Source organism: Neodiprion lecontei, chromosome 2 (assembly GCF_021901455.1).
Source record: "Neodiprion lecontei isolate iyNeoLeco1 chromosome 2, iyNeoLeco1.1, whole genome shotgun sequence".
NCBI lineage: Eukaryota > Metazoa > Arthropoda > Insecta > Hymenoptera > Diprionidae > Neodiprion > Neodiprion lecontei.
In genome coordinates, this window is record NC_060261.1 from 26,015,773 (window position 1) to 26,028,783 (window position 13,011).

Genomic DNA, 13,011 nt, shown 5'->3' on the forward strand with positions numbered 1-13,011 from the left:
TAGAAGGAGGTACCCATATTCATTATTAAATAATACTAAGAAAAAGGTTAATGAACTAACGGATTAATATTTTTTCCGTCAAAATACTGGTGAATTTTCCATACCGAACAGGAATGTAGAGTAGATGTAATATATCTTTGACTGACTGCATCAAAATACAACACAAGTCGAGAACTTGTGTTACAAAGATTTCCAGCGAGAATTGCAAATTCATCACCGAAGATTTTTTCGAGGAATAAATACATCCGATACTTGCCCAGCATCGAAGTTTAAATTCCATGCCAAAGGTTGTTTTTTTATGAGACTTAAATTTCCCGGTGCTCACTTCGCCTGCGCCGATTATAAATGGCTACAGACAGATATGGGAATTCTCGCTAGTGTTACAAGTTATCATCAGGTAGTATATAACCAACCGCGTTTAAAACATGAATATGTAAATGGAATGCTTCCAGACTAGCAAGCATATAGCTAACAGTAAGATTAGTATAGGTTAAATTGAAGCTAACAATAAGTTAAGGTTAATTTCAGTGCGGCGAGGAAGTAATTAGGTGACTCTCTAATTGTCAACTCCGATGTAAATACAATATCTGCCGTGTAATCCCCATGTATACAATCTTAGCAAAACAATGGATTCAGAAAATTGATGTGATTACCAGACGCCCTAAAATCTTTTTAAATTTATGCTGTACCATTCTTCCTAGAGTCATTGGTAAGATTTGTAAAAATAACGTCACACTTTCCAACGCACGATGGCAAATTGCTTGGCGCTGCGATCATGATTTTCCCATACTGACTTGGAGTCATCTTTGCCAATTGTCATATATTTTACCATCGTCTTTGGTAAATAGTAAAATCTTTCTAGGCTAAATTCCTATAACAATTAGTAATTTTGTGAATTACTACATAACATAGGAATTTCTGATAGAACGCGGATATGTCCCTAGACTGTGAGAAATAATAGTAAAATCTGGTCGTCATTTTATTAAATCTTCCAATAAAATGTCTGCCCGTGTACTATATCAGTAGAATGCTCCCTCTACTCCCAAACTGCAACTAGCCAATCCTTTCCATCTTTCCTCACATGTATACCCTCTCAATACGTGTCAATCTAACAAGTCATTATTCCCGCGGTATTCTAAGGTTAGATTCGGCGGTCATGGGTTATGTTACGTTTATTGAGATTGAGTTTGTTTCGCGCTCGGCCGACTGTGGCGCTGTAGGTTTCTCTGTGCTGCCAACGTAACTGCCTAGTGGAAAAAATTAGCCGTCTCAGATTCATTGTCCCCAGGTGTACATACACATACGATCATATCCGGTTTTTTCAAAAATTATATATAAATGGATATAGTCATATCTGGTCAGATACGGCCATATATATTTATACATTATTTTTTGATACGGCTTGACATGACCTGATATGGATATTACAGGATATATGTGTCCCTATCAGGGCATATAAAGTCATCCCTGGGCCAAAGAAACTGTAATTTATTAATGAAGAATTTAAAAAATCAAACTGAACACAATTTTTCCACTCTATAATTTCAACTTTCAAAAATTAAGTCCACCTTCCGAATTCAGTTTTGCAGAAAAATTGTTTTTTTAAGAAGTTAATTAGTCTTATCCATGATATCCTTCTCTATAGGTGGTGTAATATTGCAAGTTTAGTATTATATATAAAGAAATTACCCATAATTTATGTTTTTCTACGTTTGAGTTATGAGTGTATAGTAGATCTGTATAATGTATTGTATGAAGTTGAGGTAAACATGAGAAATATTCAGATATAGCTGTATATATCAGAAATTTTTTTACGGGATATGTGGTCATATTCACTGACGTATGATCTGATACGACTATATAGAAACATACATGTGTATACATGACCATACATGGTCAGGCATGGCTAATTTTTTGTATATGATCAGATATGCTCGATCCATATATGATCATATGTGATTATTTTTTCCCGGGAAAAATAAATGAATCCATAAAATAAGTACAGTTTTGCAAATAGACTGAATTAAATACCACTTTTAAGCCTTCTTACTCAATACTTCCACCAGGATCAGCAGATATATCACATATAGCTAACATTCGATGCGGCAATGCTGGAGCCCCTACACTGGTGGGCAACCAAGGCGTATGGGCTGGTCTTAGGAGATTCTTTGCATCGGGTATAGTTATCAATTTTGGAGAGTCAAGAGCCCAATAAATCCCATTAATAATTACAGATGCATATGGAGCAATCTTTTTACTGAACGTAGATATGTATTGTTCTGGAAATTTATCATATTCCTGTGGATCAAAACCGCCGCCTTCCTTGCGCTCCAAGTGATGTCGTCTCCTGACTTCACAGGCATATATTTTGTTTATATCTGAAAGAAAAAAATGTATCAACGATGTATTCTACATTGGACGTTTTATTTCAAATCTATCGAAAGAACGCAATTCTATTTCTAGCCTCTTCCGGTTTCTTCGGCCTTTTTTACAATTCAAGTAGAGTACTGATAGGATCTCATTCGATGTTTTAAAAATATGTACCAAATGAATTTCTCTCTGAATCCATTATTTTAATTATGTTTTCACCTCTTATCGTTTTTCTAAAGGGTATAACACTTGACAATATGTTTGATATCAAAAAGTATTTATTACAAAAATTAAAAATATTGCATTTCGCCATCCAAATGTCAGGGCAAATTTTTTCTCGGTATTCTCACTTTTGGAATAACTAAGTGATAGCAATTCGTGCCGATAAGTGGTGGCCTCTGTGTTAAATATCTCAACTGGGCGAACCAGTTCAGCGGCTAGCTAAGGCTGCCCCTCTAGTCTTCATGTTATAAGTTTAAGTCTTTACGGACGCTAGTCAACGACGCTTTGTATAAAATTCGAATTCAACTAATAAAATACCGTGTAAAGAACTCCCTTGTGTTATCCACAAGATTCCCAACTTACTGCGATATCAACAGGTTATGGGCTCAGGACGTGGAAGTTGGTAAAATCAACGAAAAACAGTGAAGTGTGCAACTGGAAAACACGCGGTCGTGCATGGCGTCACGCCACATCCTTGCTGTGTATGCACTTCGGAATCGGTTCGTGCGAAGGAAATTTTTTCGTGCAATGCGTCGGGCGGAATTTAGAAGTGAACTGAGCGTCTCAGAGCCGAATAACAGTCGCACGTGCGGTATTTTACTCTAGTCCAGTAGAATTAGGAAAAAGGGTGGTTGTGATTGGTGGGAAGCCAATTTTTTGTGGAATGGGTCCTTTTACATATAGAAACATATTCTGAAGTTGCGCCATCTCAAGCTTTTCCGTACAATTATTTAGAGACGTTTAAATATTCCAATTTCGGGATTTTCTCCTTTTTTAGACCATTTTTCCTCTATTACTCGTAAAGTATCGACCCTACGAGAAAAATGTATAGAAGCAAACTTGTTCAAAATCAAATTTTACACACGGATACGTTGTTTAAAAAAATTTTAAAAAATTTTTTCATCGCCAAATTAACGATTTTCGATGATTTTTTATCGAAAAAAGTACTTTTTTCACACGTATTTTGCAAACAATTGAAATCGAACAATCTTTCTCTGGAGGGTCAGAAAGAGTACATCAAACCTTCATGAAAAAGCATGCGCAGCCCGATCGCTGTGCGCTCGATAGTTTTTTCCGAATATCATTGTTAATTAAGCCCGATTCGAGAGTTGCGTTATCGTAATTGTTAACGTGAGTCAAAATGAGGCCTTCTGAGTTGCTGCCGATTTTTTTACAGATACCTGGGACCTCCCCCTAACGTGTCCAACAAGTTTTACCATCCTATTGCAATTATTATGAACTAGGGAATTTTCCGAAAAATGACTCAAATTTGACCTTAGCAACAAATGCTAATCAGTTCGTCAATTATTGTCGGAATCGAATTCGGGAAAGTGGAACAGTTAGAGCAAAAGAAGACGCAACTTTTGAAACAAGACTCATGGTAATCGGACAGTTTGTTTGTTAACTAGAACACTTCAAAGTCGAAGTGACTTTGTTAATTAACAAATTACGATTTCGACATTTTACGAACGCTATTGTCTTCTTTAATATCAGTACTTGATATGCCAAACAATGTTTTTCAAGCTTCTAACTGATTTCATATCGAAAATCAAGTGAACAACTTAGCTTGTTGAAGCAAAAAGTGCGCGGCAGACCGTCGGGCGCCGTGGTGGGGGGAGAGACTCGCCGCAGCCGGCAGGCGCAAAAATCGAATTCACTGTTTCAATAACGTGCGCGCGTTTTTTTTCGACAATATCTCGGGTTCTAATTGACGTATTTTGATGATTTTTTTTTTAAATCGATATGCCGAGTCGTGAGTAACACGAATATCGAATCACATTCAACAAATTCTTTTATTTAAACACTCAAAATCGGACGGAAGTATAAATCTCGATTTTTTTCGTTGCTAATCATTAGTTTATTCATGAAAATTTAGATTTTAATGGTCATTTTTCACATGAGGAATATGTAATAATAGTTGGGAAAGGTTCACATATAATATAAATAGACATATATATAAGAAATCATTTATTACAAAGACTTAATCTAAATTTACTATAAAACTTACAGCTAAAGTACAATAGTTTTTACATCTTACGAAGCTTCTTATAAGGAGTTTCGTCGTCGGAGTCGCTTACATTTTCAGTTTCGTCACTTTCATCGAGCTCTAAGTCGGGTTGCATCTGTTGCTCTATCATGTTCGAGATCTCATCATCGTCATCATTTTCTTCCAAGTCAACTTCATCGTAAGTTTCTGCATGATTCTTGCAAGTCTCGCCGTGACAATTGGCGCAGTATTCGGAACATCGCAGTCCATGTTTCACGCAACCACAAGTTTTTGAGCAACCTGTTCGACAATTGCAGCTGATGATTCTTAGAAGATCCTCCGGTACTAAGGAATCATCCGTGTATTTAGGTTGCAGAATACCGTCTTTTACAGACCACCCCCAAGAATTCGCCCCCACATCCCGTCCAATCCACGCTTGCAGTTGCAAGTACGCCCTTCTACAATGTTGTTTAGCCGCGGCCTCAGTGGGTGGAAGTGACGCTAAATTAAAATTCTTTCTCTTACAATTATTCTTAAAACATCTATACCTTAACTCGTTTAGATCTAATTCTATCCCTCTTTTGCCTCCGTATAAGTAACATAGAATTTTCATCCCGACTCTTTCAACCAACTCTGGCGACGCATTGGGTTCGTAAAAAATCGAGGCTTCTGTCAGCAATTCTTCGTACTTTTTCAATGCGTTAACCACTCTCAATTTTCCAAATGAAAAGAGAGCTGATGTGGTATCGCAACCGGTGAAGGCATGTATAAAGCCAATGTACTTTTTCAATGTCTCACTGACTGAACAGGAATGTTTATCGAAAATCTTTTGAGGAACCGAATTCCGACTTGGTTTCAAAAGAAAAACCTTCTTATCAGTTTCCATCTGTGTCATGATTATCAGAATGTCAACGTCTTCGGCTACAATAATTGAAATATTTTCGTCGCTAGATACATCAACGGCAGTCCTCACTATGAGGTAATCTGCATCTTCAGGCGCTTGACTTGTTGTAAATCCTGCTGTATGTAATTTATCGCACAGTTTTCTAATGAAGCGAACTTTATTCTTACTATTCGAAAGAAATCGATTCTGCGCTAAAGTAGGGATCATTCCTAAATCAAAATCTACGTCCGCACAAAGTTGGCCAGCCTCTCTGCGCATTCTTTCTGAGTTTTTCGTAGAACGAGTTAGATCTTCGGGATACCCATCAAAGATGATAAAACTATCTGAGCTATAAAACTTGCCTACATACTCGACATATCTATTCAAAATTGACTCAAACGTTTCGTTTTTAGGCCATACAATTTTGTGTAGGAGAAAACCGCCGTCAATTATGTGACGACATTTTCCATCAGGGAGAGTTGCCGGCTCTTTGAAACTATCGTAAAGTTTTGATTTTTCGGTTTTCCTCATGGTGTGATTATCAAAGAGAGAGAGTGGATACGGTGCCAATTCATGGGATAGAAATTTTCTCAAATCGTTCGAACTTTCCATCGCGACAGATATCCTTTGGAAAATAAGATTCGGATTTATTACAATGGATCCCTCATTTTTTGTTTTGACAGAATTTACAATACACAATGACGATACTCTGTTCTTTCTTTGAAATTTTAGATCTTTAAAACTTGTTCCTATAACATCCTGCATCAATTTAAACCCTACTTCATACGCTAAATGACAATTGATGGAGCTATCTCCTTGCACGCCAGAGGTTATGCAATGGATTTTTTCTGTTGCAACAAGTGGTTGGAATGTGTCAAAAAAATTTATGACTTTTGTTAGATCTTCAGCATCGCGTAATCGTCTACTAGATCGAGAATCGACGTGTTGCTCGGACGTAATGATGGATACATCGCAGAATGATTGAATAAAGTCTGAAATCTCCGTCAGGGCAGGCATTGTTAAGACCCACTTGGCTAGTACTGCGTCGGTTACACCCCGGCCATGAGTTAATCCGCCCCTCGTCTTCATACTCCTCATAAGCATTTGTTCAATAGTAAGGTCCGACCAGACTCCACACCAAAACTTATCTGAACGTCTTATCGCGAAGTACCCTTGCTTAGTAAATTTATCAAATTCTGAGACGTTCATCATTTCTTCTAAATGGTACATATCTTGTAGATACAGCTGAGCCGATTTTGCATACAAGAAGTGTCCACTGCAGTAAAAATAAGGTATCATCTTTCTAATCGTTTCTAAATGCAAATTCCAGTTTGCTGATCTCTCGGCCTCAATAAACTGTCTCATGAGCGTAACTGTATCATAGTACTGAAGCCACAGCTTGGATGTAGGCCCTTTGCTTTTCTGGATATTAATGTGATCATGGAATTTTGCCAAGATTGACTGAAATTCTGCGCTTGAAATGACATCCAGAATATTGTCTTCTTCAGTAACGTAACTTTTAAGTTGATCTTCTTCTGAAGCTGATAAATCAAAAGACGACAGGAGTACATTTGTTAATGCCAAATGAATCAGTAAATGGCCTCTAACGGCTCTGGCATAGGCGTGTCCTTTCATGATCTTGTCGACAGAATTCTCTGCATAAATCTGACAAAAGAGCTCGCGTAACCCGCTGCCCTCCATAATGAAACCAATTGAACCCATGAATGACATCAAGAGATGAAAACCGTCTAATCTTACTACCACACCGGATAATTCGTTCTTGCAACATTCAGCTATTTCGCGAGCTTTATAATAAAGGGGCTGATCAAAGGTTATGAACGTATGCTTCTGCCCGATATCTATCCTTCTCTTGTCGGCTTCTAATAGAGCAGTGTAAATTGTGTCGAGATTGCTTGGTGGCGCGTTGATAAAGGGTAAGAAAATTATTTTACTCTTATCAAACGGCCTGCTGCTATAGATTCGCTGCATAAATCCGTTCCACCCATCAAAATCGCTTCCATATCTATTTTTAGCACACAACCAAAAGAAATCAGTCTCGTTGATGTTAACATCATAATCGATTGACTTCAATGTATTCAAATCTTGAACAAGAATATTCCCGAAGCCGGCATTCGCTCCCTTATTAAAATGCTTCAAGTGAATTCTTCCAAAGTTACCTATAACTCGAGATGAAGGTATCTTCTTCACCCTTTCCATTGACGTCGTTGTATTGACCGAAGACGCAGGAGTCACAATCTCAATACCACCCATAGAATGGAAAGTATTCTTTCCATCGATGGTATTGACATTGTGATCCGCGTTATCGAATACAAATTGTACGTATGAATTCATGTATTCAAATAGGGTATCATGATTAAGAATAGAGGAATGTAACAACTGGGTTTCTTCATAAGAGGAACAGAATCCTAAGGCATTGAGAATTTGAATCAATTCGCGTGACCCGTATTGTTTCATTAACGTCGCAGCTAATCCTACTTGTAGTGACGATAGATAGGACCTCGGGCGGACCAATGCAATGATCGCGTGACAAATCGATAGTATTTTGCGTTCAAAGTTTTCCGGATTCTTTTTTTTTGCTGTTACTAAACTAGTTACGAAGCATTTCAGTGTTTTCGGTACGTCTGATTCAACTGTCTCGTGAAATCGGTCAGGAGCAGGATATGATTTTGTATCATAAACATGGGATTTGATATCTTGTAGAATGATCTGAGAGGCTGCCTCAACTACTCTTAAACGTTCATCTTTCTCGTCACTCAATTTTCGGGAGTACCATTGATCAGTCAATAACTTTTTACCTACATCTGCAAAAGTAATTATGGGGCCATTTTGAGAGGAATGAATTATGATATCATCACCGAATAGCCCTTTCAGATGTTCCTTTAAGTATCTCAGCGTTGGCAATTGAAAATTTCCCTCTTGATAATCCTTGGGAATCTCATTCATACTGAACTGACAACTTAAATGCTTGTGTTCCACCAAATACTTCGCAATGTACCTTGCTGCTTTCAAGCTTGGTGATTCAGAAGAAGTAACAGAAGATTCTCTTGATAAGTCTCGATATATAACTTTCTGACATCTATCATGATACCTAGCACGGACTTGAACGAGATCGTCTACTGAATTAATTCTATACAGAAATTCTAGAAAGCTAGGATTCGCCGAGTTGGAGAATTTTTCGAGTAATTTCCGTTTGGAGTTTGAATTTGCGAAGACAATAATATCCCTACGCTCTTTCTTCTCTCTGTTTTGTGTCTGAATGTATTGATCTGACGCGTCTTTTGCGCAAAAAATGCACAGACTTTCGAAATCGAAGTCAAGTGAAACACCCGATTGACGTGTATTTGTGGCTGGGCCATCTTCTCTCTGTTCTCTCGACTCCAATTCACGTACGTCCTTACGAATCTCTCGTTCGTAAGTATAATTCTTGGCACAGGAATCGTGAACCTCCAACCTTCTATACTTTTTCAACTCCACGTGTTTCAAATCCTTTCTCCTTCCGCTCGCAACTACGCAGCTGTTCAGAGCAGCCTGGGATAGCGTCCGTGTTGCACGTCCATCGTTCAAAACTTTGTCACACAACAGGCACAAAGCATTTTCATCCCCAGCCATGATGAAAATGGATAATCTAAAAAAATTAGTGAATAATTTCATTACTATTTACATACTCGTACGATAATACAAATTTATGCATGTATATATACATTGAATCACTTGAATACTTACAAAGAAGTAAAAAATTTCTGCTGAAATCCAACCGAAACCTTGTACTGAGGCAGCTAAGCGTCAATAAATTCCATGACAAGCCACGCTCCTCGGCAACAGAACGCTCCAAACGAATAATAGCGTTGCTTGTTGACTCGAAATCTTCAAAACCTATTTGAACAATTTCATTACTATCTACATGCTCGTACAATAATACGAATATGATTGTATTTCTTTGACATGTTAAAAACTATGATATACTTTAATGCACGCATATGTATATTCTTGTGTAAATATATATACATATACACAAACGCATATACACGTGCATCATATGAATGTATGTATACACATATAGACACAGAGAAAGAAGTATGTAATAAATTGAATCACTTGAATACTTACAGCAAAATGAAAAATATCCTCTGCTCGGAGTAAAACTGTGAATGTAATCTTGCACTAAAACTGCGCGGCGTCTATATATCGTCGCTTGTGAACTCCGAATTCCCCTTGAACACGCACTGATGCTACTTGCTCAACGGAAATTTTTGGAATGAGAGAATGAAAGAGAGCGAAGAGCAGCTGTGGTCCCACTCTCAAAAGGACGCCCTTCTACCTGCCCCCCACCGCTACCGCTGCCTAATACCCAAAGCTATGGGTCACTGAGCATCGTAGGCGTCTATAATATTTCGGCCGAAATAATGAATAATATTGTATTTGATTAATTAATAATAATTCACTTATTATAATACTGATTTTTGCAACATATTACAAACTCAACAATAATATTATTAAATTTTTTAAATTTGGGAGTATTTTGTTCATTTTATCATAATGATGAATAATAAAGTGAACGAATACTCAGCATGGATATCTAAATTTTCATGAATAAACTAATGATTAGCAACGAAAAAAATCGAGATTTATACTTCCGTCCGATTTTGAGTGTTTAAATAAAAGAATTTGTTGAATGTAATTCGATATTCGTGTTACTCACGACTCGGCATATCGATTTAAAAAAAAAATCATCAAAATACGTCAATTAGAACCCGAGATATTGTCGAAAAAAAACGCGCGCACGTTATTGAAACAGTGAATTCGATTTTTGCGCCTGCCGGCTGCGGCGAGTCTCTCCCCCCACCACGGCGCCCGACGGTCTGCCGCGCACTTTTTGCTTCAACAAGCTAAGTTGTTCACTTGATTTTCGATATGAAATCAGTTAGAAGCTTGAAAAACATTGTTTGGCATATCAAGTACTGATATTAAAGAAGACAATAGCGTTCGTAAAATGTCGAAATCTTAATTTGTTAATTAACAAAGTCACTTCGACTTTGAAGTGTTCTAGTTAACAAACAAGCTGTCCGATTACCATGAGTCTTGTTTCAAAAGTTGCGTCTTCTTTTGCTCTAACTGTTCCACTTTCCCGAATTCGATTCCGACAATAATTGACGAACTGATTAGCATTTGTTGCTAAGGTCAAATTTGAGTCATTTTTCGGAAAATTCCCTAGTTCATAATAATTGCAATAGGATGGTAAAACTTGTTGGACACGTTAGGGGGAGGTCCCAGGTATCTGTAAAAAAATCGGCAGCAACTCAGAAGGCCTCATTTTGACTCACGTTAACAATTACGATAACGCAACTCTCGAATCGGGCTTAATTAACAATGATATTCGGAAAAAACTATCGAGCGCACAGCGATCGGGCTGCGCATGCTTTTTCATGAAGGTTTGATGTACTCTTTCTGACCCTCCAGAGAAAGATTGTTCGATTTCAATTGTTTGCAAAATACGTGTGAAAAAAGTACTTTTTTCGATAAAAAATCATCGAAAATCGTTAATTTGGCGATGAAAAAATTTTTTAAAATTTTTTTAAACAACGTATCCGTGTGTAAAATTTGATTTTGAACAAGTTTGCTTCTATACATTTTTCTCGTAGGGTCGATACTTTACGAGTAATAGAGGAAAAATGGTCTAAAAAAGGAGAAAATCCCGAAATTGGAATATTTAAACGTCTCTAAATAATTGTACGGAAAAGCTTGAGATGGCGCAACTTCAGAATATGTTTCTATATGTAAAAGGACCCATTCCACAAAAAATTGGCTTCCCACCAATCACAACCACCCTTTTTCCTAATTCTACTGGACTACTCGGTCATCAAGCTGAAAAGGAGGGAAAATGTCAGAAGACGGAGAAACGAAGTATCGTATACCCCTTTTCGACGGCAGCAATTTTGGAAATTGGAAGTTTCGAATAGAAACGCTACTCGAGGAACTCGACCTACTTCAGTTCACGGAGAAATCTCCGGAAGACACGGCAGGGGAAGAAGCAACCATCCAAACATTAGCATAGCGGAAGAAGTCCGACCGAAAATGTAAGTCTCACATAATTCAACGAATCGCCGACAGCCATGTGGAATACGCTAAAGACAAAGAGACCACGCGCGACCTCTGGAAATCCCTGAAAGAAACCTTCGAAAGAAAAGGACTAGTGAGCCAACTACTCCTAAGGAAAACACTCCTGACCCTCAAATTTAATCCTCGAAGTGAAAGGTTAGCGTCATTTTTCTGGAAATTTGATAAACTCATCAGAGAATTGCGATAAAGCGGTGCCATCTTGGCCGAATCAGACATTGCTTGTCATCTGCTGCTCACCATGCCAACCGAGATCGACGCGGTAGTGACAGCTATCGAAACCTTGAGCGCAGAGGACGTGACAGTCACATTCGTAAAAAATCGGTTGCTGGACGAAGAATCGAAAAGGCGGGACCAGCAGAGTGCAAGAAAATCGTCGAAGAGCGAGGAGTCCACAGCATTCGTAGCCGAAAGAGGGTCGGTTTAGAAGCGCCTTGGCGGTCGAGGGGGCAGGTACCCCAAAAGGATGAAAACAACCCAGGGTGACACTTCTCCATACAGATGTCACAGCTGCGGAAAAACCGGGCACAAACGGGCTGACTGTCCGGAAGATAAGAAAAAGGCCAAAGCAAAGCTGGCAAGCGAGGAAACTGACCATTTCAGCCTCGTGGCTTATACGGCGGAATGCGATTCGGGCACACGATTAATATTGGACTCCGGAGCATCTGACCACTTGGTTCGAGGTAAAGAAGAATTGACCAATGTTCGGGAGCTGGAAAAGCCCATCGCCATTAACGTCGCTAAGTCAAAGACGTCGCTGAGGGCTACCCATATCGGTGACCTGGAAGTCATCGGCGTAGTCAATGGTCGTGATTACCTGATTTGTATCCAACGAGTACTCGCCGTGCCTGGGCTGAGCCACAATCTCTTATCAGTAAAAAGATTGGAAATCAACGGCTTCGAAATAACCTTCAAAGATGGAGTTGGGACTATCAAGAAAGGCCACAAAATTGCAGCAATCGTCACTTGAGAAAATTCTCAACTGTACGTGCTAGACTTAAGGAGGAGGACAGTCGTCGCCAACCTTTGTAACGGTGCCACAAGGACACAGATCTGGCATCAACATCTCGGGCATCTAAACTACGACAGCCTCAAGCGCCTGCCGGCACTGGCTGACGGAATCGAGCTCGACGGAAACACAGAGAGGCTGGAAACCTGCACAGTCTGCATTGAAGGGAAGCAAGCAAAACTGCCACATTAGCAGCAACGACAGCGCACCACCAGACCGCTGGAACTCGTCCACAGCGACCTTCTTGCACCGATCTCGCCAAATTCGCGAAGTGGAAAGCGCTATCTACTGACGGTAGTAGATGACTATACACACTTCACCGTCGCATACGCCATGGGAACGAAGTCAGAAACATTTCGGCATCTCAAGGCCTACGAGGAGATGGCGACGGCACACTGGAACGTC

At 39.0% G+C, this 13,011-nt stretch overlaps 1 protein-coding gene and 1 long non-coding RNA gene across 6 annotated transcripts in view; both read right to left on the reverse strand.

Moving 5' to 3' along the window:
• Nucleotides 1-13,011, reverse strand: part of LOC107227399 (alpha-aminoadipic semialdehyde synthase, mitochondrial) — an 83,146-nt gene that overhangs the window by 21,097 nt on the left and 49,038 nt on the right. For all 5 annotated transcript variants that reach the window (XM_046731642.1, XM_046731640.1, XM_046731639.1 and 2 more), the window contains one exon: nucleotides 2,051-2,378. In XM_046731642.1, the coding sequence (XP_046587598.1) occupies nucleotides 2,051-2,378 (328 nt within the window). The remainder of the gene's footprint in view (nucleotides 1-2,050; nucleotides 2,379-13,011) is intronic.
• On the reverse strand, nucleotides 8,922-9,821 carry LOC124292927. The gene is made up of 3 exons (XR_006902889.1): nucleotides 9,591-9,821; nucleotides 9,207-9,356; nucleotides 8,922-9,108 (listed from the first exon to the last, which is right to left on the reverse strand). It is a non-coding gene; the product is annotated as an uncharacterized LOC124292927 (long non-coding RNA).